Genomic DNA, 25,280 nt, shown 5'->3' on the forward strand with positions numbered 1-25,280 from the left:
TGCTTCATTAAGTCCAGCATCTACTGGGAGATTTTGGAGTGCTCCATGCTTCCATCTGCATACGAGCTTTATGGGGATGGGGATTTAAATATTCCACCAGGATTTGGCCCCTGCCCACACTGCCAAAAACACCTGCCTGCTTCAATGACCGTGGGATTACTGTCCTTGATTGGCCAGCAAACTCACCTGACCTGAACTCCATAGAGAATCTGTTGTGGTTGGCTCTGGCCCAGCTCCTGCCCCAAGGAATGTGGAGGTGGATGCAGGGGAAACATCAACATGTCCTAGGCCTGTTTTATTGCCGACAGAGTCAGGTAGTGCAGTTTCCTCGGACGAAGAAAAAGGTGGGAGTGACTTGGAAGAGGGGGGCTTGGCACACAGCCCAGGAAGCCAATCTCCATTATCTTCGGTCGATTCAGATGCGGAATTGTTAGACCCACTCATGTGCAGAATTATGCATCGAAGAGACCAATTGAGGACATATTACAGGAGATAAAAGAGGCCACCTGTGTTTGGGTGGGGCTCCAGCAATTAGAGCTGCTGATATAAATAGCAGTGTGTTGGCTTGGCCGTTGTGGAAGATTATCTGATCGTTGTTCTTCAGGACCGTGCCTTGCTGTTTCCAGACTTTGTTGATTTTTCACGACTTTGAAACCAAAGCAGAGCAAAGTGTGGGGGTCTCACTTCATGGAAGAAGGAGGGCTGTGATGTTTCTTCACAGCTGCTAGCTAAGTACTTAAGGACTGATTAAGGGGATTGTACAGACTACCCGGTTGTTTTGGGACGAGTGCTCTTGGCAATACAAAAAGGGTGCTTTGTTTCTTTTGAATTTTTGTGATAAAGAACATTGTTTTGAACTTTCAAGTGTGTGTGTGTCTGAAATTTGTACCCTTGAATTTTCGAGAGACTCATAACATAGAGCCCGGCAGAACAGAATCTATGGGGCATTGCCAAGAGAAAGATGAGAGACATGAGAGCGAACAGTGCAGAAAGTTGAAGGCCGCTATTGGAGCATCCTGGTCTTCCATAACACCTCAGCAGTGCTACAGGATGATAGCTTCCATGCCACGCCGCATTGAGGCAGTAATTGCTGCAAAAGGGGCCCAAACAAAGCACTGAGTACATATGCATGCTTATACTTAGAAACATAGAAGTCTGACGGCAGAAAAAGACCTCATGGTCCATCTAGTCTGCCCTTATACTATTTCCTGTATTTTATCTTACAATGGATATATGTTTATCCCAGGCATGTTTACATTCAGTTACTGTGGATTTACCAACCACGTCTGCTGGAAGTTTGTTCCAAGGATCTACTACTCTTTCAGTAAAATAATATTTTCTCACCTTGCTTTTGATCTTTCCCCCAACTAACTTCAGATTGTGTCCCCTTGTTCTTGTGTTCACTTTCCTATTAAAAACACTTCCCTCCTGAACCTTATTTAACCCTTTAACACATTTAAATGTTTCGATCATGTCCCCCCTTTTCCTTCTGTCCTCCAGACTATACAGATTGAGTTCATGAAGTCTTTCCTGATACGTTTTATGCTTAAGACCTTCCACCATTCTTGTAGTCCGTCTTTGGACCCGTTCAAGTTTGTCAATATCTTTTTGTAGGTGAGGTCTCCAGAACTGAACACAGTACACTGATCCCTTGATTTTCGCGGATTCAAACTTCGCGAAACGGCTATACCACGGTTTTTCAAAAAATATTAATTAAAAAATACTCCGCAGTTTTTTTTCTATACCATGGTTTTTCCCACCCGATGACGTCATACGTCATCACCAAGAGTCACTTCTCTCTCTCTTTCTTTCCTGTCATTCTCTGCTTCAATCATTTTCTCATTTCTCTTTTCTCTCCCTTTTTCTATCATTTTTCTCTCTCTCTCTACCTTCCACTCTCCCCCTTCTTGCTCTCTCTCTCTTTCTCCCTCTCCCTCTCTGTGAGAACGCCTGCCCCCACCTCTCCTGCAGCCCCCTCGCTGATACCTGGGACGAAAGTGCTCTCAGCTAAGGGACTGTGAGAGGGGCGAGGCAGGCATTCTCAAAGCGCTCAGAGCGGCTACCGGCCGAATGAGGAGGATGAGAAGCCGTAGTCGCCAGCGCTGCTGCAGGAGGACCCGTGTCCGAAGAAAGCCGGTGAGAGGGGTGGATCGGGGGGGCGGGCGGTAGCGGCGAGGGGGCCGGAGGCGCTGGGGGGGCGGGGGCAGCCGACATTCAAAGCAATCTTTGCCGGCCTCCGCACTTTCGTCGCTCCCTGCCCTAATTTCAAGCCCGGCTCCTTGCGCTGCCTTGAAAAAGGGTGCGTGGGGGTAGTTTTTGGCTGTCCATAGCCAAAAATGGTGTTTTTACTTCCGCACCGCTACTTCGCGGAAAATCAACTTTCGCGGGAGGTCTTGGAACGTAACCCCTGCGAAAATCGAGGGAACACTGTATTCCAAATGTGGTCTCACCAACGCTCTATACAGCGGGATCACAATCTCCCTCTTCCTGCTTGTTAAACCTCTAGCTATGCAGCCAAGCATCCTACTTGCTTTTCCTTATACTTCTCAGAAGTCTGATATTTATTTATTTATTTTATTTATTATTTAGATTTGTATGCCGCCCCTCTCCGAAGACTCGGGGCGGCTCACAACAAGATATAACAAATCATAAATAATTCAAATAACTTTAAAATATTTAAAGATTTAAAAACCCCATATACTAACAGACACACACACAAGCATACCATGTATAAAATTGAACAAGCCCGGGGGAGGTGTTTCAATTCCCCCATGCCTGACGGCAAAGGTGGGTTTTAAGGAGTTTACGGAAGGCAGGAAGAGTAGGGGCAGTTCTAATCTCTGGGGGGAGTTGGTTCCAGAGAGCCGGTGCCGCCACAGAGAAGGCTCTTCCCCTGGGGCCCGCCAACCGACATTGTTTAGTTGACGGGACCCGGAGAAGGCCCGCTCTGTGGGACCTAATCGGTCGCTGGGATTCGTGCGGCAGGAGGCGGTCTCGGAGGTATCCTGGTCCAGTGCCATGAAGGGCTTTAAAGGTCATAACCAACACTTTGAATTGTGACCGGAAATTGATCGGCAGCCAATGCAGACTGCGGAGTGATGGTGAAACATGGGCATATCTGGGGAAGCCCATGACTGCTCTCGCAGCTGCATTCTGCACGATCTGAAGTTTCCGAACACTTTTCAAAGGTAGCCCCATGTAGGGAGCATTACAGTAGTCGAACTATGTACAATCTATGTACAATCCTTTTTTTTATTGATCGCATGTGATATTCTAATTTTCTGAGATAGTGAGTTTGGGGTTTTCATGTGCTGTACCCCATAATCATCACAATTATGACAAATCACGGCTTGAGCTATCTTGCCTTGCATGTAATGAGTCTCTCTCGTATATTAAATTTCACCTTTTAAGTTAAATTACTATATGTATTCTAATTTTTCGAGTTTCACTTCTATGTTGCAGGATGCAATCTGTGTCGGTCAGCAGGACCAGAGGTTTTGCCTTCCCAGCCTTCAAACTTGTGCATCCTCAGGAAAATTCTCTCCAGCAGAGAATTAAATAATAATAATAATAATAATAATAATAACAACAGAGTTGGAAGGGACCTTGGAGGTCTTCTAGTCCAACCCTCTGCTTAGGCAGGAAACCCTACACTACTTCATACAGATGGTTATCCATCATCTGCTTAAAAACTTCCAGTGTTGGAGCATTCACAACTTCTGGAGGCAAGCAGTTCCACTGGTTAATTTTTCTAATAGGAAATTCCTCCTTAGTTCCAGGTTGCTTCTTCTTGTTTAGAATAGAATAGAATTCTTGATTGGCCAAGTGTGATTGGACACAAAGAATTTGCCTTTGGTGCAGATCCTCTCAGTGTACATAAAGGAAAAAGATAGATTTGTCAAGAATCATGAAGTAAAAAACACTTAATGACTGCTTAGTTTTCCAATTATTTCTGTTGAGTGGAATAGAATAGTATAGAATAGAACAGAACAGGGGTCGGCCAAATTGGCTCTTCTATGACTTCTGGACTTCAACTCCCAGAATTCCTGAGCCAATCATGCTAGCACAGGAATTCTGGGAATTGAAGTCCACATGTCATAGAAGAGCCAACTTGGCCTACCCCTGGTATAGGGTCTCCTGTTTGAACCTCCAAGGGTCCGTCTAGCCCTATTTTTCTATGCTCTATGTCAGGGGTAGGCCAAGTGGGCTCTTCTATGACTTGTGGGCTTCAATTCCCAGAATTCCTGAGCCAATCATGCTAGCTCAGGAATTCTGGGAGTTGAAGTTCATATGTCATAGAAGAGCCCACTTGGCCTACTCCTGGAATAGAATAACAGAGTTGGAAGGGGCCTTGGAGGTCTTCCAGTCCAACCGACCCCTCCCCAACTAAAAGGCCTGGGGGAGGGAGGGCTCCAGGACTGAGGAGGCGGCTATTCAGGCCAGCTTGCCCCCCCTTCCTCCAACCTCCCGGAATGACGTCATTCTAGAGTCTTCTCTGACCTCCCCCCCTCCACCCCGTCAGGCCTCGACCTGGACCCCCGCACCTCAGCAGCCACCTCCCTCTGCCCCCCTCCCACCGTGGGCGCCGTCTGCCCATACTCAGAGCACACCCCTCTTCCACCCCCGTAGTCGCCGCCGACTGCAAGGCCGGACTCACTGTTTTCCGGGCGCCGCCATCTTGGAGGCCGGGCTTGCGAGACTTCCCGCCCCGTTTCCTTCAGGCCCCGCCCGTCTATCCTTCTTGCTGTGCACGCGTCATCTCGGCAGCGGGAGGGAGGGAGGCGTTCTGCGCATGCCCGGGAAGCGCATCTTTCTTTTCCGAAGATGGGGTAAAATAGAGAAAGGAAGCCCCACCCTCCCCCAAAAAGGGGTCCAATTCTGAGATTTTGATTTTAATTAATTTTCATTTTAAATGTTTTTAAATGAAATTAATTTTTATGTTAAAATTTTAATGAATTAATTTTCTTTTTAATTTTTTTTAAATTAATTAAATTAATTTTCATGTTTAAAAATTGCATTAATTTAAAATGAATTTTCATTTTTGGAGAGCAACAATCTATCAAATGAGGAAAGTTATTTAATTTCAAAATGTCTCTTTGAAAAGATTTGATTTGAGGCAAGGAAATAGCTATCTATATCTATCTATCTATCTATCTATCTATCTATCTATCTATCTATCTATCTATCTATCTAATCTATCTCTTACCAAAAGAAATTATCCCTTTCCAAACACCTTTTTTTTTTTTAAAACGTTTTTAGTTCTAAAATGAAAATTTCCTATTCAACACATTTTTTTATAATTTGACTATTTCTTTCCGGGTTATTTCAAGGCAGCAACCATACCACATCCTTCCGCCTTCTATTTTCCAATTTTTATTAACATTTCCTATTAATATTCCTCCTAACATACTGTGAACATTATAATATGACCCAATATTCCTATTAAGATTAATAGTTGGATTTATTTTTCATCAAGCATGTATTAGATAACAGATATATATAGATTGTCTATGTTTATACTTATATCTGTTATTTTAGATTGTCTACTTGACTTCTGCTCATTCCTAAGAGGTCTGTAAAGGGCGCGCATAAGCGCACCATCGTGCCTACTGTCTCTGTCCTTTTTTATTGTTACTTTTTACTTATGTTTATACAAACTATTACTATCCTATAGATGTTTGAAAAATGAAATAAACAAACGAACAAACAAACATGATTATGAATATATGAAATGGATACAAATACGGTAGGCACGCTGGTGTGCTTATGCACACCCAGTGATGGGCTACCAAAATTTTCACTACCACACTGTGGGCATGGCTTCTGCTTTTTGTTTCAACATCTTTCAGTACAAATTGGGTGTTCTGGGGTGGAGCTCCATTTTGGCTACCCCACTGTGTTCCCCTCCCCATCTGGGCAGTAGCCCACGTTTCTACAACATTCCGTGGCTTGCATTGGCTGCTGATCAGTTTCTGGTCACAATTCAAAGTGTTGGTTATGACCTTTGAAGCCCTACAAGGCATTGGACCAGAATATCTCCGGAATCGCCTGCTACCGCACGAATCCCAGCAACCGATAAGGTCCCACAGAGTTGGCCTTCTCCGGGTCCCGTTGACTAAACAATGACGTTTGGCGGGCCCCAGGGGAAGAGCCTTCTCTGTGGCAGCCCCGGCCCTCTGGAATCAACTCCCCCCGGAGATTAGAACTGCCCCCACCCTCCTTGTCTTTCGTAAACTACTCAAGACCCACCTATACCGCCAGCCATGGGGGAGTTGAGACACCTTTCCCCCAGGCTCTTTATATTTTATGCTTGGTATGTATGTGCTGTTTGGTTTTTAAATATGATAGGGTTTTATATGCTTCTTTTTAATATTAGATTTGTTTCACTTTAATATTGTTTTTTATTATTGTTGTGAGCCGCCCCGAGTCTTCGTAGAGGGGCGGCATACAAATCTAATAAATTATTATTAATTATTATTATTATTATCCCTGTGCACACCCCTTACTTACTTACTTACTTATTTACTTAAGCAGGACACCCTATATCATTTTCTTAAAAATTTCCAGTGATGGAATATCTATAACTTCTGGTGGCAAGCTGTTCCTCTGGTTAATTTCCTTAATTCCAGGTTCATTTATTAGATTTCTTAGATTTATTTAGTTGCTTCTCCCCTTGGTGACTTTCCTCCTTAAATCTTTTAATTCCTTTTCAAAGTGCATGCCTCCTGACCGCTAAAACATTCCTCAGCCAGAACAGCCACAGCTGGAATAGCCAGCACCCTGTCCATGAGTTGGGCAGAGGTGGCCACAGTATGGACTACTGAGATCCGACTATCTGAATGTCATGGTGGCTTCTTCTGAACACTTAAGGGGTGCGCAGGCATATTAGTTGTATGGTCCCATCCGAAGTTCTTCCCCCTCCAATCTGCCCAATAACTTTGAAGATAAACTTTATGAGCGTACAGGTCATCCTTGACTTACAACACTTAGTGAACATTTAAGAACCTAAGAAGAGCCCTGCTGAATCAGGCCGAAGCCCATCGAGTTCAGCATTCTGTGTCCCACAGTGGCCCACCAATTGTCCATGGGGATAGAAACATAGAAGTCTGACGGCAGAAAAAGACCTCATGGTCCATCTAGTCTGCCCTTATACTATTTTCTGTATTTTATCTTAGGATGGATCTATGTTTATCCCAGGCATGTTTAAATTCAGTTACTGGGGATTTACCAACCACGTCTGCTGGAAGTTTGTTCCAAGGATCTACTACTCTTTCAGTGAAATAATATTTTCTCACGTTGCTTCTGATCTTTCCCCCAACTAACCTCAGATTGTGTCCCCTTGTTCTTGTGTTCACTTTCCTATTAAAAACACTTCCCTCCTGGACCTTATTTAACCCTTTAACATATTTAAATGTTTTGATCATGTCCCCCCTTTTCCTTCTGTCCTCCAGAGTCCAGACTATACAGATTGAGTTCATTCAGTCTTTCCTGATACGTTTTATGCTTAAGACCTTCCACCATTCTTGTAGCTCGTCTTTGGACCCGTTCAGTTTTGTCAATATCTTTTTGTAGGTGAGGTCTTGAGCAGAAAGAGAAGGCAAGACCCTCCCTTTCCCCTGACCTCCAACAAGTGGTACTCAAGGGAATCCTGCCTGCCTCAACCAACACAGAGGCAGCACTTGGACATCCGTTTCAATAATCATCTACTGTATATGCTTGGCATCCATGAATCTGTCTCATCCTGCCTTGAAGCTCTCCAGGCTGACAGCTGTCACGACCTCTTCTGGAAGGGAATCCCATCAACCGAGGACCCTCTGGGGGAAGAGATATTTCCCTTGATTTTTCCTCACTTTCTCACCTATGAGCTTCAGGGAGGGCCCCCTCGTCCTAGTATTGTGTGATAGAGGAAAGAATTGTTCTCTATCCACCTTTTCTATCCCATGCAGGATTTTGAAGTTACAACGGTACTGAAAGAAGCGACTTACGACCACTTTTCACACTTAATGACTGTTGCACCATTCTCATGGTCACATGATGTAAATTGATAATGCTTGACAGCTGGTGCACATAAAATGTTAGTAAGACCACACCTAGAGTGCTGCATCCAACAGATAAACCGGACGTTTGGGAAAGCACACGTCCGTTTTGCCTGTTGTGCTGTTTTTTATTGATTTGTATGCCGCCCTTCTCCAAGGACTCGGAGCGGCTCACAACAAGCAAAAACACCATGTACAAATCCAATATTAAAACAGTTTTAAAAGCCCATATTGAAAAACAATCATACAACCCGAGCAAACCATACATAAAACAAAACAGCTAAGGGTATATTAATTTCCCCATGCCTGGCGACATAGGTGGGTTTTGAGGAGTTTACGAAAGGCAAGGAGGGTGGGGGCAATCCTAATCTCCGGGGGGGGAGTTGATTCCAGAGGGCCGGGGCCTCCACAGAGAAGGCTCTTCTGTGGCGGCTTTTTGCACTTTGGAAGATCCAGGGAAACTTCCTGACGCCCCAGAGTGCGAGAAACAGCACAATGAGCAAACCGGAAGTGTGTTCTCCCAAACTTATGGTTTTTTTCATGGAGCAGGCTTCAAGAAGGTCTCTGCGCATGTGTGTGGGGCAGCATGGGGGAGGGGTGCACATGCCTGAGGGGGGAGGGAAGGGGTTTGGGCACGGGCACGCATGCTAGCACACCCACACACGCCCCATTCGGCGTCCCTCTTCTACGCTATCCTGTCCCACCCTATCCTATTTGTGGGATCAGCTTTTGTGCCCTTCTGAGAAGCAAAGTCTATGGGGAAGCAGACTCACTTAACAGCCATGTGATTAACTTCATAATTGCAATGCTTCACTTAACAACCATGGTGGGAAAGTTCATAAAATGGGACAAAGCTGTAAGCCACCCCGAGTCCTTGGAGAGGGGCAGCATATAAATCAAAGAAAGAAAGAAAGAATGAATGAATGAAAGAAGGAAGGAAAGGAAGGAAAGAAGAAAGAAAGAAGAAAGAAAGAAAGAAAGAAAGAAAAGAGATTAAGACCTGGAAGAAAAGGAAGGGAAGGAGGGAGGAAGGATGGAAGGGAGGGAGGGAGGGAGGAAGGAAGGAAAGAAGAAAGAAAGAAAGAAAGAAAGAAAGAAAGAAAAGAGATTAAGACCTGGAAGAAAAGGATGGGAGAGAGGGAGAGAAAAAGGAAGGAAGGAAGGAAGGAAGAAAACAGATTAAGACCTGGAAGAAAAGGATGGGAGGAAGAGAGGAAGGAAGGAAGAAAAGAGATTAAGACCTGGAAGAAAAGGAAGGGAGGAAGGAAGGAAAGGAAGGAAAGAAAGAAAGAGAAAGAGAAAGAAAGGAAGAAAAAGAATGAAAGAAAGATTTTTTTTCACCAAGCAACGTAAATTTTGGGCTCAATTGTGGTCATACGTCGAAGACTTAGCTGTAGATTGAACAGACTACATTTCATCCAAATGTTTGCTTAAGGCTGCTGAGCAGCAACCTCCCACTATCTCCCCTCCCAGCCGACAAAAGTCGTCTCTGCACCAGAAAAGAGATTGCAAAACTTATTTCCAGGATTATCGTCTCCCCCCCCCCCGCCGCCGCCCTTCGTCTTCCCAATATTAAACTCTCCCAGGCTCTCGAAGCATCCGATAATCAAAACGATTGCCAGTTGTAATAACACCGCGGCGTATTTATCGGCAGCCTTAAAATCAGCTTGTAATCTCCAGTGGCAAAACGCTTGCCTGATAAGGCGTCGTGGGTTTTTGTCAGAAGGAGGAGAGGGGGAAAAAATATTTTAATTTCCCCCCAAATTTTATTAAAAACGATGCTTCCGAAGATAAACAGGAACGGCGTTGTCATCTTCGGCAACCGGCCAATGGGAAAACTCATTAATTCTTTGGGATGGGGTGGATGAAAGAGTTGGGGAGAAATGGGAGGGCACCCCCTTTTTTCTCTTTATTAAAATAATTCCTCTGGGGTGCAGATCTTTTGTGAAGGCCCCCCACTATAATGAACCCATTATGTGGGTTGCAAGAACCTGGCTGGTTTTGGACTTGCCTGCTTTGTACCCCTATTTTTTCTCTCTCCCCCCCCATTGAAAGGTTTCAGAATTACAGGTGAGAACCCCAATTTTCTCTCTCTCTCTCCCCCTCTTTCAGAATTACAGGTGAGAACTATAACTCCCGCCCTGAGAAATAAGGTGCCTTTTTTGTCAATTTTGCGTGAGCCCTCCCCCCTTTAACTCTGAACTTTGTGGGTTGTAAGAACCCAGCTGGTTTTGAACTTCCCTGCTTTGTGCCCCAATTTTCTCTCTCCCCCCCCCCCATTGAAAGGTTTCAGAATTACAGGCGAGAACCATAACTCCCGCCCTGGGAAATAAGGCGCTTATTTGCAAATCTTTAAATCTGCGGGTTGCAAGAACCCAGCTGGTTTTGAACTTCCCTGCTCTTTGTACCCCAATTCTCTCTTTCTTTCTGCCCCCCCCCCCATTGAAACGTTTTGGAATTAAAGGTGAGAACTATAACTCCCGCCTGGGAAACCAGGCGCTAGACATTGAACGAATGCTACGAATTCTGGACAGAACTTGAATTGGCAGGGAAGGTAAAAGAGATGGACCGGAGAGCCGAAATCTGCGATGACCGGATGGAAGTGGAGAGTGTGGGCGTTAAAAGGGCCGAAACCGAGTCGACTGTGCTGGTGCGGTGCTGAAGTTTTTTGGCGATTTCGATCAAGGACAGGCAGGCGCGGGCCCAGTTGTAAAGGTACTCTAGCGGAGCCGAGCCGAACCTCCAGACTGCTTTCCGACGTACACCTAGATTCAGAAACACAGAAACATAGAAACATAGAAGATTGATGGCAGAAAAAACCCTTATACTATTTCCTGTATTTTATCTTAGGATGGATCTATGTATATCCCAGGCAGGTTTAAATTCAGTTACTGTGGATTCTTCCTTCCTTTCTTTCTTTCCTACCCTTCCTTCTTTCCTTCCTCCCCTCCATTCTCATTCATAGAAACATAGAAGATTGATGGCAGAAAAAGACCTCCATCTCTATATCTGTCTCTGTGTCTTTCTTCCTTCCTTCCTTCCTTCCTTCCTTCCTTCTTTCCTGTCCTTCCTTCCTTCCTTCTTTCCTTTCTCTCCATCTTTAACTGTCTCTGTGTCTTTCTTTCTCCCTTTTTTTGTTTCTTTTCCTCCCTTCCTCCCTTCCTTCCTTCCTTCCTGCCTGCCTGCCTGCCTGCCTGCTACAACTAGCTGCCTTCTAACTACTGTGCCTCCTTGGCTCAAGGAATGGCAGCAAAATTCATTTAACAAACGTCTCGCTTAACAACAGAACTTTTGGGCTCCGCTTTCGGTTGTAAGTCAAGGACTTATAAAGCACTTCTATACTTTATAATTTCATTAGACTAATAAAATCCCGCAAGGAAAGTTACAATCCCGGAGGAAAAAAGGAGACTTACAACTGGTCCTCTCGCTTACAACCACTGCAACATTCCCACGGTCATGTGACCAAAAGCTGGGCGCTTGGCAACCGGTCTGTGTTTACGACAGTTGCGGTCCAGAGATCACGTGACTGACATTTGCCAGTTTGGGGGCTGTTGGACTAGAACAGGGATAGGCCAAGTGGGCTCTTCTATGACATGTGGACTTCAACTCCCAGAATTCCCGAGCCAGCATGATTTGTGTCAGGAATTCTGGGAGTTGAAGTCCACAAGTCATAGAAGAGCCCACTTATTTATTTATTTATTAGATTTGTATGCCGCCCCTCTCCGAAGACTCGGGGTGGCTCACAACAGCAATAAAAACAATATAACAGTGGAACAAATCTAATATTAAAAACATATAAAACCCTATCATTACTTAAAAACCAAACAGCAACATTCATACCAAACAGTTTACGAAAGACAGGAAGGTTGGGGCTGAGGAGCCTCAGACGGAATCACAACACCAGGGGAGTTGGTTCTAGAGGGCCGGGGCCGCCACAGAGAAGGCTCTTCCCCTGGGGCCCGCCAAATGACATTGTTTAGTCGACGGGACCCGGAGAAGGCCAACTCTGTGGGACCTTATCGGTTGCTGGGATTTGTGCGGTAGCAGGCGGTTCCGGAGGTAATCTGGTCCAATGCCATGTAGGGCTTTAAAGGTCATGACCAACACTTTGAATTGTGACCGGAAACTGATCGGCAGCCAGTGCAGGCCACAGAGTGTTGAAGAAACGTGGGCGAATCTCGGAAGCTCCACGATGGCTCTCGCGGCTGTGTTCTTGGCCGACCCCTGGACTTGAAGACCATCAAAGCCCCTGTTAATGTATGAGCAGCGTAATCCTTTTTACCAAGGTTGTCTTTAGATTGAGATTAGTTGGGAATAACTCAGCCACACACAGATATATTAACTGGAATTAAATTTTACTTTGAAAAAGAACATCTTCAGATAAACAGTCACACACATAATAAGTCAGAATAACAAGCCAAATATTTCCAAGTGCATAGTCTTTCCTACCAGTTCCCTTCCTCATAATCAGTAAACAAAGATATCAAACCTGAACAAATTTTAGCTGTAATACATGACTACAACACAGAGAGATTGCAGAGACAATGTAGAGCAAACAGTGAGTAGCCAGAGGGCGACTCAAAAGAAACAAGCTATGAAGTCTAGCTCCCTCTTGTGGAGTCTTCAACACCTGCAGCCAATATATTTCCAACCCAACAGTTATGGACCGACTCCTAACAGCCCCATCCAACTCTCTTTTTTTTCAAATTCTTTCAAAGGATGTCAACAAGGGGACCAATCCTATTTTGCAGGGATGATGTTTCACAGGGGGAGCCACCATGGAGAAAGCCCTGCACCAGGTGGACCTCCTTAAAAGGAAGGGACTCATGACAACCCTTGCCACCTGTTGTGTTTGGGCTTGGGCCAGCCGTTGCTCCCACAGATGGGAGAGATGCGGCACAAAGTGAGTGCGAAAGCCTGGCTGACAGCCAGGAAGACGTGGCAGACAGCCATGAGGATGAGGCCACTGGCTCAGAGGAGTTGGCAGACAGCACGCAGGACCCAGCAGACAGCCCAGGGGATTTGGCATGCAGTCACTCAGACAGTCTATCTTCCTTGGATTCCTCTGCAGATCAATTAGACATGCGTAGCTGAAGAGCTATGCAAAGGAGGGCTCAATTAAAGGACTGTTATCAGTGATGAGAGTAGCACCTGGGCTGGGTGTGGTTCTTATACTGAGGGCTGGGTGTGGTTCCCTTAATGAGGGCTAAAGGTATAAAAGGGAACAGAGGCACAAGGCAAACTGTGTTATTTTGTGGTTCCTGCTCTGAAGTTTCTGTTCCGTGCCGTTGGAGTTTTCAACCCAGCCTTTTCAGGCACGTGGGAGGTGAAAACTCTGGGACTTGCTGTTTGCTCTAAGATTCAAAGGACTCCTGAAACGTTTTTGCTCCGTGCAGGTTGTCTTTGTTTGCTTTTTCCTGTGTTTTGTATTTGGCTGAATTACGCCTTGCACTATCATTATTTCCTGACACTAAGGACTGTTTTGAGTAACCCTTTTTTGTTTGTTTAATACAAGTTTGCTGATTAGAAGAGCACATGTGTGTTTGATTTCTTTTCCTTGGCTTACTCTCTTACCTTTCAGGCAGCCTTGCAGAACCTCTGGCCGGACGTCCACGTAGGAAGCCGTGGGGTCGAAGTAGCAAATGTTTTCAATCAGTTCTCCATCAAGTTTCTGCAGGAGAAAAACGAGAAGTTCAAGAAGGCTCATCGGGATCGAAGTCGAAGGGCTGGCAAAGACTCTACAGATTGAGTTCATGAAGTCTTTCCTGATAAGTTTTATGCTTAAGACCTTCCACCATCCTTGTAGCCCGTCTTTGGACCCGTTCAATATAGCAAACAATTTTAGAGTAGTTTATTTAATTTTACTTAGTTGGATTTAGCGTATTGTATTGTTCTTTTTTATATGTGGTTAGCCGCCCCAAGACTCTGGAGAGGGGCGGCATATAAATCCAATCAATCAATCCATCCATCCATCAATCTTGTCAAATCCGTATGTGTGGACCTATTTCTTGGGGGGCTTGTCGCTGGGACAGAACAGATGACTCCTCCTTCCTTCCTGGCTGGTTCTTTCCCAAAGGTCAAACCTTGTAGGGTTCCCCCCAAGGGGATGGGACTTTTTGCCTCCACCAGTTGGATGAAGCTCTTTCCTCCGCAGCAGCTGATCGGCCGTTGCCTTCTCTCCCTCGCCCAAAGGCCCCTAGCTCTTCGCCCCAGCCCTTGCGTCACAAAAATCCAAATTCAGCCACTGAGGTCCCTCCCCTCTCTATCATTCTGTATGTCTCCTGAATGAGAAGGGGGGTCAGACTAGATGGCCACTGTGGCCCCTTCCCTCTCTCTCATTCTGGATGTCTCCTGAATGAGAAGGGGGGCCAGACTAGATGGCCACTGAGGCCCCTTCACTCTCTCTCATTCTGCAAGTCTCCTGAATGAGAAGGGGGGTCAGACTAGATGGCCACTGTGGCACCTTCCCTCTCTCTCATTCTGTATGTCTCCTGAATGAGAAGGGGGGTCAGACTAGATGGCCACTAAGGCCCCTTCCATCTCTCTCATTCTGTATGTCCCCTGAATGAGAAGGGGGGTCAGACTAGATGGCCACTGAGGCCCCTTCCCTCTCTATCATTCTGCAAGTCTCCTGAATGAGAAGGGGGGTCAGACTAGATGGCCACTGAGGCCCCTTCCCTCTCTATCATTCTGCAAGTCTCCTGAATGAGAACGGGGGTCAGACTAGATGGCCACTGTGGCCCCTTCCATCTCTCTCATTCTGTATGTCTCCTGAATGAGAAGGGGGGTCAGACTAGATGGCCACTGAGGTTCCTTCCTTTTCTATCATTCAACTGGTGTGTTTGTGTATGAAAGAGCAAACTGTCCCATTCTTTCCTTCCCAAAGTAGCATTTTGTAACAACCGTTCTGATTGGATAGTGGCGAAGTGTCCCATGTGGCCAAAAGGCTGTGGCTGAATTTGGATTTTTGTGGCCAAAGGGCTGGGGCCAAGAGCTAGGGGCCTTTGGGCGAGGGAGTGAAGGCAGCGGCCGATCAGCTGCTGCGGAGGAAAGAGCTTCGTCCAACTGGCGGAGGCTAAATGTCCAACCCCCCCCCCCCCAAATGCAACCCTTTCTCTTCCTGGTTCCTCTGGTGGCTTGTCTCTCACCTGTATGCAGGTGCTCCATCGCTCCACCTCCGCTGTGCCGGCCCACTGCGGGTATAAAAGAAGCACCACGCATTTCAAGATGAGTTGGACGAGGGCCGGAGGTTTCACCATGGATCGGATGTCGGCAAAGGAGGTCCAAGGGTCCAGGTTCCAGATGCAGTTTTGCAGGTCCTGCAGCATGAAGCGGTAGAAGAGGACGCTGCCACGCCGCCAGTCCCCAACATATTCGGCCTCTGCAACCATGAAATAAGGGATTTTAAAGAAGGCTTCAATGGAAGGCCTTTGAGACGGGTGGACGTCCACTCCCAGAATCCCCCAGCCATCATGGTTTAAGAGGAGAAAATCCCAAATAACCAGTGGAACAGCTTGCCTCCAGAAGTTGTGACTGCTCCAATACTGGAAGTTTTTAAGAAGAGGTTGGACAACCATTTGCCTGAAGTCGTCTAGAAGGGACCCTGAAGGTCTTGTAGTCCAATCTCCTCCTCAAGCAGGAGACCGAAGACCATTCTATGCTTGTTGAATCTCTTCTTAAAAATCTCCAGAGATGAAGAAGAAGGAAGGGAGGGAGGAAAGAAGGTGAGAAGGAAGAAAGGAAGATGAGAAGGGAGAGAGGGAGGGACAGAAGGAGGAAGGAAGGAAAGCAGATTAGAAGGAACGAAGGTGGGAAGGATGAAAGATGAGAAAGAAGATAAGGAAGGAAGGAAGGAAGATGAGAAGGAAGGAAGGAAGAAGAAAAAGAAAGAAGGAAGAAGAGAAGGAAGGAGGAAGAGAAGGAAGATGAGAAGGGAGAGAGGGAGGGATGGAAGGAGGAAGGAAGGAAAGCAGATGGGAAGGAACGAAGGTGGGAAGGATGAAAGATGAGAAAGAAGATAAGGAAGGAAGGAAGATGAGAAGGAAGGAAGAAGAAAAGGAAAGAAGGAAGAAGAGAAGGAAGGAGGAAGAGAAGGAAGATGAGAAGGGAGAGATGGTGGGATGGAAGGAGGAAGGAAGGAAAGCAGATGGGAAGGAACGAAGGTGGGAAGGATGAAAGATGAGAAAGAAGATAAGGAAGGAAGGAAGATGAGAAGGAAGGAAGGAAGAAGAAAAGGAAAGAAGGAAGAAGAGAAGGAAGGAGGAAGAGAAGGAAGAAGAGAAGGGAGAGAGGGAGGGATGGAAGGAGGAAGGAAGGAAAGCAGATGGGAAGGAACGAAGGTGGGAAGGATGAAAGATGAGAAAGAAGATAAGGAAGGAAGGAAGGAAGATGAGAAGGAAGGAAGGAAGGAAGAAGAAAAGGAAAGAAGGAAGAAGAGAAGGAAGGAGGAAGAGAAGGAAGATGAGAAGGAAGGAAAGAAGGAAGAAGAGAAGGAAGGAAGAAGAGAAGGAAGGAAGATGAGAAGGAAGGAAGATGAGAAAGAAGGAAGAAGAGAAGGAAGGAGGAAGAGAAGGAAGGAAGATGGGAAGGATGAAAGATGAGAAGGAAGGAAGGAAGAAGAGAAGGAATGAGGAAGAGAAGGAAGGAAGATGGGAAGGATGAAAGGGAGATGAGAAGGAAGGATAGCAGCATAACCAAGTTGGAAGGGACCTTAGAGGTCTTCTAGTCCAACCTCCTGCTGGCTGTCCAGTCTCTTCTTAAACACCTCCCACTTCACAGAGCACCCAGAACGTCTGCAGGCAAAGCCTCAGATCTCCAGGACCACCGTTCCTGGTGGAGGTCACTATTGTCCGCCCGAGGTGCCCCACGTACCCAAGACATAATACGGCTCCAGCTCCCCGGAATCCTCTTTCAGGATCTCGTGAGTGGCGGCTTGGGCCATCTTCAGCATCTTCTGCAGGTCCTTGTGTGCGCAAGGGGAGAGCTGCGGCTTGGGTCCAAGGTTCAGGTCCAGCACCATGATGGCTTCCCCGGCTGTGTTCCGCAGAGGCACCGCGACGTGGAATTCCCCGTAGAGGCGCTGAGTCACCACCAGGGCGCAGTCGACGCTCTTGAACAGGTAATCCCTGAAGCACACAAGGCGACACAAGATTGGCGGGTGTCAGTACCACGCACTGTAATGGTTGGGTTTCCGATATATGAAGATAAACCAGCATTGTATGTTTGGAGAAAATAGTGGCCTTACTTTAAGAGCAAAGTAGCAATTATGAGCTAGGCTGCAATTTAAGAGAGACATGGTGCTCTCTGTTACATTCTGTGGTTGCATTTTGTTGAACTGTTGTTGCATTGTATCTGTTATGTTGTCTTACGTTGTACAGTAGTCCCTCGCTATACCGCGCTTCACCTACTGCGGCTTCACTTCATCGCGGAGGAAGTCGATCGGCAGATTTAAACAGCGCACCGAACTCGATCGGCAGGTTTTTAAAAACATATATATATCTAAAATTGTAAATACTGTATTTAAATACTGTATCTAAAATAAATACTGTGTGGGAAGGGTTTATAAACACTTAAAACAATGAAAACTTACCAAACAATTACAATATAAATACTTAAATAAGTACTATCAGTCGATAAATTCCCCATCGCGGATTTCACCTATCGCGGCCAGGTCTGGAACGTAACACCAGCGATAGGTGAGGGACTCCTGTATTGTTAGTGTATATATGCTGGTTAGTATTAATATAGAAACATAGAAGACTGACGGCAGAAAAAGACCTCATGGTCCATCTAGTCTGCCCTTATACTATTTCCTGTATTTTATCTTACAGTGGATATATGTTTATCCCAGGCATGTTTAAATTCAGTGACTGTGGATTTACCAACCACGTCTGCTGGAAGTTTGTTTCAAGCATCTACTACTCTTTCAGTGAAATAATATTTTCTCACGTTGCTTTTGATCTTTCCCCCAATTGACTTCAGATTGTGTCCCCTTGTTCTTGTGTTCACTTTCCTATTAAAAACACTTCCCTCCTGAACGTTATTTAACCTTTGAACATATTTAAATGTTTCGATCATGTTCCCCCCTTTTCCTTCTGTCCTCCAGACTATACAGATGGAGTTCATGAAGTCTTTCCTGATACGTTTTATGCTTAAGATCTTAATATCAGAGCTGTGTACAATATGCTGTGTGCAATATATTGTGCGGAGTGCTGTGTGCAATATAATGTGTAGAATATACTACACTGATGTAAAGGTGTTTGCTGTATTAATAAGAGAATAGGCTGCGTGCTAATACTAAATGGTATATTATATCTGCTGTGTGCGAAGGAGAGAATATAAGGAGATAATATATGTAATACTATACTTGTGAGCCACCCCAAGTCTTCGGAGAAGGGCAGCATACAAATCTAATTAATTAATTAATTAATTAATTAATAATATTAATAATAATAATAATAATAATAATAATAATATACTAAGGAGATAATATACCATATGTAATACTATATGTACCTGCTATGTGTGAAGAAGATGGACTGTATTATAATTACTGTGTAAGATTATGGAGATATTGTATATCTTGTAAATAAAACCTTTACTATATGTTGGTTTGTATTATTGTCTGAACAAACCACCACTGCCACATGTACTCTGGTTACAATACAGTATTTCTATCACTGCTTGTTAGACCAGTGTGGAGCACTGACAGGGGGCGTTCGAATAAACCCCAAGTAGTCCTCGACTTGCGACCACAATCCTTTGCCTCAACTTACGAGTCCTCGATTTACGAGCCGAACATTTCTGTTGCTAAGCGAGGCAGTTGTTGAGTTTTACAGTTGTTGAGTTCTTGCCCGAGGCTGTTAAGCGAATCACTGCATTTGTTACATCATTAAGTGAATCTGGCTCCCCCGTGGTCACAAAAGGGGATCACGTGGCCTTAGGACAATGCAACCGTCGTAAGCACGAGTCGGTTGCCAAGCATCTAAATTTTGACCGCAGGGTTGCAATTGTGGAAAACGCTCACAGGTCGCCTTTTTCAGGGCCATTATGAATTGGAATGGTCACTAAATGAACTGTTGTAAGTCGAGGGCTGCCTGTACAGTTGGAGAGGTTCACACAAACTCCTAAAGCTTGTAAGCATGGAGTGGGTGGGTCGGAAGGGACACTGGGGATCATCTAACCCAACCCTCTGACCTTGAACCCAATTGCCTATAGAGCCAGCTCTGACCCCTACACGACCCCATGGGATTCTGACAACAGCCAATGGATTATTAAAGGACATGTTCTTGAACAGGAACAGGAAGATCAAGTGCAAAGCCCAAGGGGAGTTATAAATACCCCTCATTCTCAACTCTATGTGGTCAGCTGCCCAGAACCATGGGCCTGGTGGTTCTGCTTTACCATTAAACCTTCTTTCCAATCAGCCTCCATGTTTCCAGTGACTTTCTCCTAGCTTGGAAATGAACCAGGGGGATTTTTCTTCCAACAGAAGGAAGAAGAGGAAGGAAGGAAGGAGAGGGAAAGAAGGAGGGAGGAAGAAAGGAAGGAAAGAAGGAAGGAAAAGAAAGGAAGAAAGAAAGAAAGAGGGAAGGAAGGAGAGAGAAAGAAAGAGGGAGGGAAGGAAGAAAGAAAGAAAGAAAGAAAGAAAGTAGGAGGGAGGGAAGGAAGGGAAAGAAAAAGAAAGGGATGGCAGGGAAGGAAGGAGGGAGGGAGGGAAGAAAGGAAGGGATGGTGGGATGGAAAGAAAGAAGGAAGGAAGGAAAGAAAAAAGTGATGGTGGCATTGATGGGTGGAAGGAAGGAAGGAAGGAATCGCTGGTGGAATAGTGGTTAGAATGTAGTATTATAGACTATTTCTGGTGACTGCTGTCTGCTTGCAATTTGGCAGATCGACTCAAGTTTTCCCTCCTTCTGCGGGGTGGTCAAATGGGGACCCAGATTGTTAGGGAGAAGAGGCTGGTTCTGTAAACTGCTTAGAGAGGGCTGGAAAAGCACTGTGAAGCAGTGTGTAAGCCTAGTAAGGTTAGTTGGGGGAAAGATCAAAAGCAACGTGAGAAAATATTATGTTACTGAAAGAGTAGTAGATGCTTGGAACAAACTCCCAGCAGACGTGCTTGGTAAATCCAAAGTAACTGAATTTAAATACACCTGGGATAAACATAGATCCATCCTAAGATAAAACCCAGGAAATAGTATAAGGACAGACTAGATGGACCATAAGGTCTTTTTCAATCTTCTATGTTTCTAAGCCCTATTACCTGTGTGTAATGTGTTTTGCATTTAGCAAAGTTCAGCAATCCTGACCCCTACTGGCCAAAAGAAGTGCAGCAGGTTCTCTTCACTCGGCCAACTCACCACGGCCTCATACACGAATAACAAAGAAATGTTGGATTAGAATCATTAAAAAAAGGATGAAAAAGGAGGGACAGAAGAGAACATGGGTCAGAAAAAATGAAAAAAATGTTTTATTTATGTTTTAAGGGGCGTGCATAAGTGCACCAGTGGGCCTTCCGTCCCCTGTCCAATTGTCTCTCCTTCTCTCCTTTATCTTTTCTTCCTTTCATATATCTTCTCCTCTATTTTTATATCTTTTCTTCTTTCCCTTTCTTTATTTATATTATTACATATCTTTCTCTTCAATGTGTATTATGTATTGGACAAAATAAATAAATAAATAATGAATAAAATTATGAAATTGAATTGTTAAATTATCCCACTGTGAGCTATCCCAGTTTGTGCTCAGGGATGGGCAGAATTCTTTCTTGGATGAGCCTTCCTTCCCATAGTTTTCTTTCCTTCCTTCCTTCCCATCTTTTCCCCCATAGCCTTCTTTCCTTCATTCCCATCCTTTTCCTTCCCTTTCCTTTCCTCTTCTTCCTTTCCTTCCCTTCTTTCCTCTCTTTTCCTTTCCTGTTTGACCTTTCCTTCTTTCCTCTTTTTCCTTTCCTTTCCTTCCCTTTCCTTTCCTCTTCTTCCTTTCCTTTCCTTCTTTTCTCTCTTTTCCTTTCCTGTTTGACCTTTCCTTTCCTTTCTTTTCCTTTCCTTCCCTTTCCTCTTCTTCCTTTCCTTTCTTTTCTTCTTCTTCATTTCCTTCCCTTCGCAACCCTTTCCTTTCCTCCCTCCCTCCCTCCTAGCATTGACGATGTTACCTACTTGGATGATGAAACATCTGCAAACAAAAATCCAAACTCAGACAGCACGAAGGACCCCAACAGTTCGATCCTGAGCTACATATCCCCCTCCCCTATTAGCAGCCCCCACTGACCCTTCTCTCCATCTGCCCCCCCCTTACCTGAAGACGTCTTCCTCCCTGGTGACTGTGGGGGCCGGTGGGGGGTTGACTTTCACCTCCTCCTTCAGATCTGAATCCAAGACTTTGCGCAAGGTGTAGTCATGCATCTGGGGCAAAGGAGAGGAAAGGAGTTTTCGGTAGACGGCGCCAGGAAGGCAGATCGTGAAGTTCATGTCGAAGACCAAAGAAGTTGCGGTTGGCAGGGGAAATGAAGTGAACGTTGCACGAGTGGCCAAAAAAAACCTTTTTAAAGATTTTACTTTTGGTTGAATGGTGACTAAAGACAGAATATATTGGAAGGAAGGAAGGAAGGAAGGAAGGAAGGAAGGAAGGAAGGAAGGAATTACGGGACTTACTTACGGGACCGCCTTTGCTGCACAAATCCCAGCGGCCGATAAGGTCCCCAGAGTTGGCCTTCTCCGGGTCCCATCGACCAAAGGGGAAGGGCCTTCTTTGTGGTGGCCCCGGCCCTCTGGAATCAGCTCCCTCTGGAGATTTGTACTGCCCCCCCTCCTCACCTTCCGCAAGACACTTAAGACCCATTTATGTCGCCAGGCATGGGGCAGCTAGACCACGCCCCTTTCTTCTCTGCCCGTTAAATGTTATGTATGTATGTGATTGAGTAGACTGACTGTTTTTTATATAATGGGATTTTAGTTAGTGTTTTTAACTATTAGATTATATGTTTGTGTTTCATGTTGTGAGCCGCTCCGGGTCCTCAGAGAGGGGCGGCAGACAAGTCTAATCAATTGAATTGAATTGAATTGAATTGAATTGAAGGAAGGAAGGAAGAGAGAGAGGGAGGGAAAGAGAGGGAGGGAAGGACGGAAGGCAAGGAAGGATGGAAGGGGAAGGAAAGGGAAGGAAAAGGGAGGAAGGGAAAGAAAAAAGGAGGAGGGAAGGGAGTGAGGAAGGAAGGAAGGAAAAAGAGATGGAAGGAAGGGAGGGAGGAAGGGAGGGAGGGTGAAAGGAAAGAAAAGGAAGGAAGGGAGGGAGGGAAAATGAAGGGACGGAGGGAAGGAAATAGTGTCTGAAATAGTGTAGGGTCTCCTGCTGAGCAGGGGGCTGGACTAGAAGACCTCTAAGGTCCCTTTCAACTCTGTTACTCTACATTCTAAGAGTTTCAATTTCCCTCTATTCAAGAGCCCCATAGAGTTCTCAATAATAGAGCATAAGCGCCACCTGCTGGCAATCCTTAGCAGAAGCAGAGAAATTAAGTGCCACCTGTAGGTCATTCTAAATCCTTGATTTATGACCACAGTATTTATTTATTTATTGGATTTGTATGCTGCCCCTCTCCGTAGACTGGGGCGGTTAACAACAATAATAAAAAACAGCATGCAAATCCAATACTAAAACAACTAAAAAACCCTTATTGTAAAAGTAATCATACATACAAACAAACAAACAAACAAACATACCATGCATAGAATTGTAAAGGCCTAGGGGGAAAGAGTATCTCAGTTCCCCCATTCCTGACGGCAGAGGTGGGTTTTAAGAAGCTTACGAAAGGCAAGAAGGGTGGGCGCAATTCTAATCTCTGGGGGGAGTTGGTTCCAGAGGGCTGGGGCCGCCACAGAGAAGGCTCTTCCCCTGGGGCCTGCCAAACAACATTGTTTAGTTGACGGGACCCGGAGAAGACCCACTCTGTGGGACTTAATTGGTCGCTGGGATTCGTGCAGCAGAAGGCGGTCCCTGAGATAATCTGGTCCGGTGCCATGAAGGGCTTTATAGGTCATAACCAACACTTTGAATTGTGACCGGAAACTGATCGGCAACCAATGCAGACTGCGGAGTGTTGGTGACACATGGGCATATCTGGGAAAGCCCATGATTGCTCTCGCAGCTGCATTCTGCACGATCTGAAGTTTCCGAACACTTTTCAAAGGTAGCCCCATGTAGAGAGCGTTACAGTAGTCGAGCCTTGAGGTGATGACCACTTATGACTTAGTATTGTACAGTAATCCCTCGCTACTTTGCAGTTCATCTTTCGCGGGTTCGCTATTTCACTTTGAAAACAAGGGGGCTTAAATCGATTAAATCCATTGAAAATTTTAAATCCATTAAAAATCCATACAATTCTTCTACAGTCCTACTGTACTCTATTAAAGAAACTGGTAGGATATCCCATGTAGTTCCAGCTGAGAAACATTATAGAACGACTGTTTAATGCAAAGGGTGGGTTTTAAAAGTCCAAATACTCATTAAATACATTAAAAATATCTTTCCTCTACTTCATGGAAATTCATTTTTCACGGGTGGTCTTGGAACGCATCCCCCGTGAAAAACAAGGGATCACTGTATTACTATACAGTGGAACCCCGACATAAGAGCTGCTCTACTTAAGAGCAACTCGAGATAAGAGCTGGGAGGGGAGAGATATTTTTGTTCTACTTACAAGCCCAAATTCGAGATACAAGCGCCAAGGAGCTGTCTCCTGAAGCCAAACGCTAACTTCCGCGTTCGGCTTCAGGAGACAGCTGCGAAGCGGCGCGCGTGTTTTAAAAGGTTGCAGCCGGCCTGGGGGGCTCGGGGGGGGGGGCTTGCAGCTTTCTTTCTTGCTCTTTTTCTTTCTCTCTTTTACCTTCCCTTCCTCTATTTCTTCTTTTCTTTCTCCTTCCCACTTTCTTCCCTCCCTCCCTCCCTTCACTCATTCCTCTCTTACTCTCCCCTTTCATAAGTTTCCTTGCTTCCTTCCTCTGTTCCTGTCCCTTCCCCCTTTCTTTCTTTCTTTCTTTCTTTCTTTCTTTCTTTCTTTCTTTCTTGCTCTTTTTCTTTCTCTCTTTTACCTTTCCTTCCTCTATTTCTTCTTTTCTTTCTCCTTCCCACCTTCTTCCCTCCCTCCCTCCCTTCACTCATTCCTCTCTTACTCTCCCCTTTCATAAGTTTCCTTGCTTCCTTCCTCTGTTCCTGTCCCTTCCCTCTTTCCTTCCTTCCTTCCCACCCTCCGTCCATTCATTCACCCATTCCTCTCTTGATCGCTTAAAGCTGGTCCCTGGTGCAAAAAGGGTTGGGGACCTCTGTCCTACAGGATTGGGTGGCAGAGAAGTTGAACATATGTAAATTTAAAAGTTTAAGAAAGTTTACAAGTTAAGTGAAAGAAACTTCATTATTCATTTATATGTACATATACATTTCTTCATTAAAAACATGTCTTTCTGCATAATTTAGACTAACTTTGTGAGTTTTTTGAGGGCTGGAACCAATTAAAATTATTTACATTAATTCCTATGGGGAAAAGTCGTTCGAGATAAGAGCTGCTCGACTTAAGAGCCCAGGTCCGGAACGAATTAAACTCGTATCTCGAGGTACCACTGTATATGATTTTTTTTGTCGAGTAAAAGGGTATGGCTATCTGATGAAGGCAAATAAGGCCGAAATAGATCTACAGTAGTCAGTCTCCCTTCCTTTTCATTATTAGCAAAATATGTTACACACACAAACACACATTTTATAGAGAGGGAGGGAGAGTGTCATTCCATGTCAAGTGGCCCTGTGGCCCCCACCTTACCATCTCAGATTTTGATGAAATTTGGCACATAGTTTCTTTATGATATAAAACTATGCTGTGCAAAATTTTAGTTCAAAAGACTAAAAATTGGGAGTTCTAGGAGACCTCGAGTAAAGGGTTGCAAAATGCTGAGCCTGCAAAAATGACATTTTGGGCCAACATCCAGAAGCTGTAAACGTGGCATTTATTTTATTTTTTATTTATTCTTATTTTTATTTATTCATTTGTCCAATAAACAAATACATAGGAAGAAAAATAGACATGTGATAATATATATAAGGGTAAAGTGAACTTAGAGGAGAGGATATATGAAAGGAAGAAAATATATAAGATAGGTGAAAGAAAGGAGAGACAATTGGACAGGGGACGAAAGGCACACCAGTGCACTTATGTACGCCCCTTACTGTCCTCTTAGGAACCTGGAGAGGTCAATCATGGAG

General features: G+C 45.0%; 2 protein-coding genes across 2 annotated transcripts in view; both read right to left on the minus strand.

The window, feature by feature from the left end:
• NSRP1 (nuclear speckle splicing regulatory protein 1) overlaps positions 1–4,807 on the minus strand; it is a 40,309-nt gene extending 35,502 nt beyond the window's left edge. The window contains exon 1 of the mRNA XM_070735465.1: positions 4,658–4,807. Within this exon, the coding sequence (XP_070591566.1) occupies positions 4,658–4,677 (20 nt within the window). The 5' untranslated portion in view covers positions 4,678–4,807. The remainder of the gene's footprint in view (positions 1–4,657) is intronic.
• A 4,857-nt stretch (positions 4,808–9,664) lies between these two features.
• EFCAB5 (EF-hand calcium binding domain 5) overlaps positions 9,665–25,280 on the minus strand; it is a 62,743-nt gene continuing 47,127 nt past the window's right edge. The window contains exons 17-21 of the mRNA XM_070735467.1: positions 21,330–21,436; positions 16,908–17,161; positions 15,185–15,417; positions 13,611–13,707; positions 9,665–10,801 (exon numbers count right to left, since the gene is read on the minus strand). Of these exons, the coding sequence (XP_070591568.1) occupies positions 10,554–10,801; positions 13,611–13,707; positions 15,185–15,417; positions 16,908–17,161; positions 21,330–21,436 (939 nt within the window). The 3' untranslated portion in view covers positions 9,665–10,553. The remainder of the gene's footprint in view (positions 10,802–13,610; positions 13,708–15,184; positions 15,418–16,907; positions 17,162–21,329; positions 21,437–25,280) is intronic.

The sequence above is a fragment of the Erythrolamprus reginae genome, chromosome 1 (assembly GCF_031021105.1).
Source record: "Erythrolamprus reginae isolate rEryReg1 chromosome 1, rEryReg1.hap1, whole genome shotgun sequence".
NCBI lineage: Eukaryota > Metazoa > Chordata > Lepidosauria > Squamata > Dipsadidae > Erythrolamprus > Erythrolamprus reginae.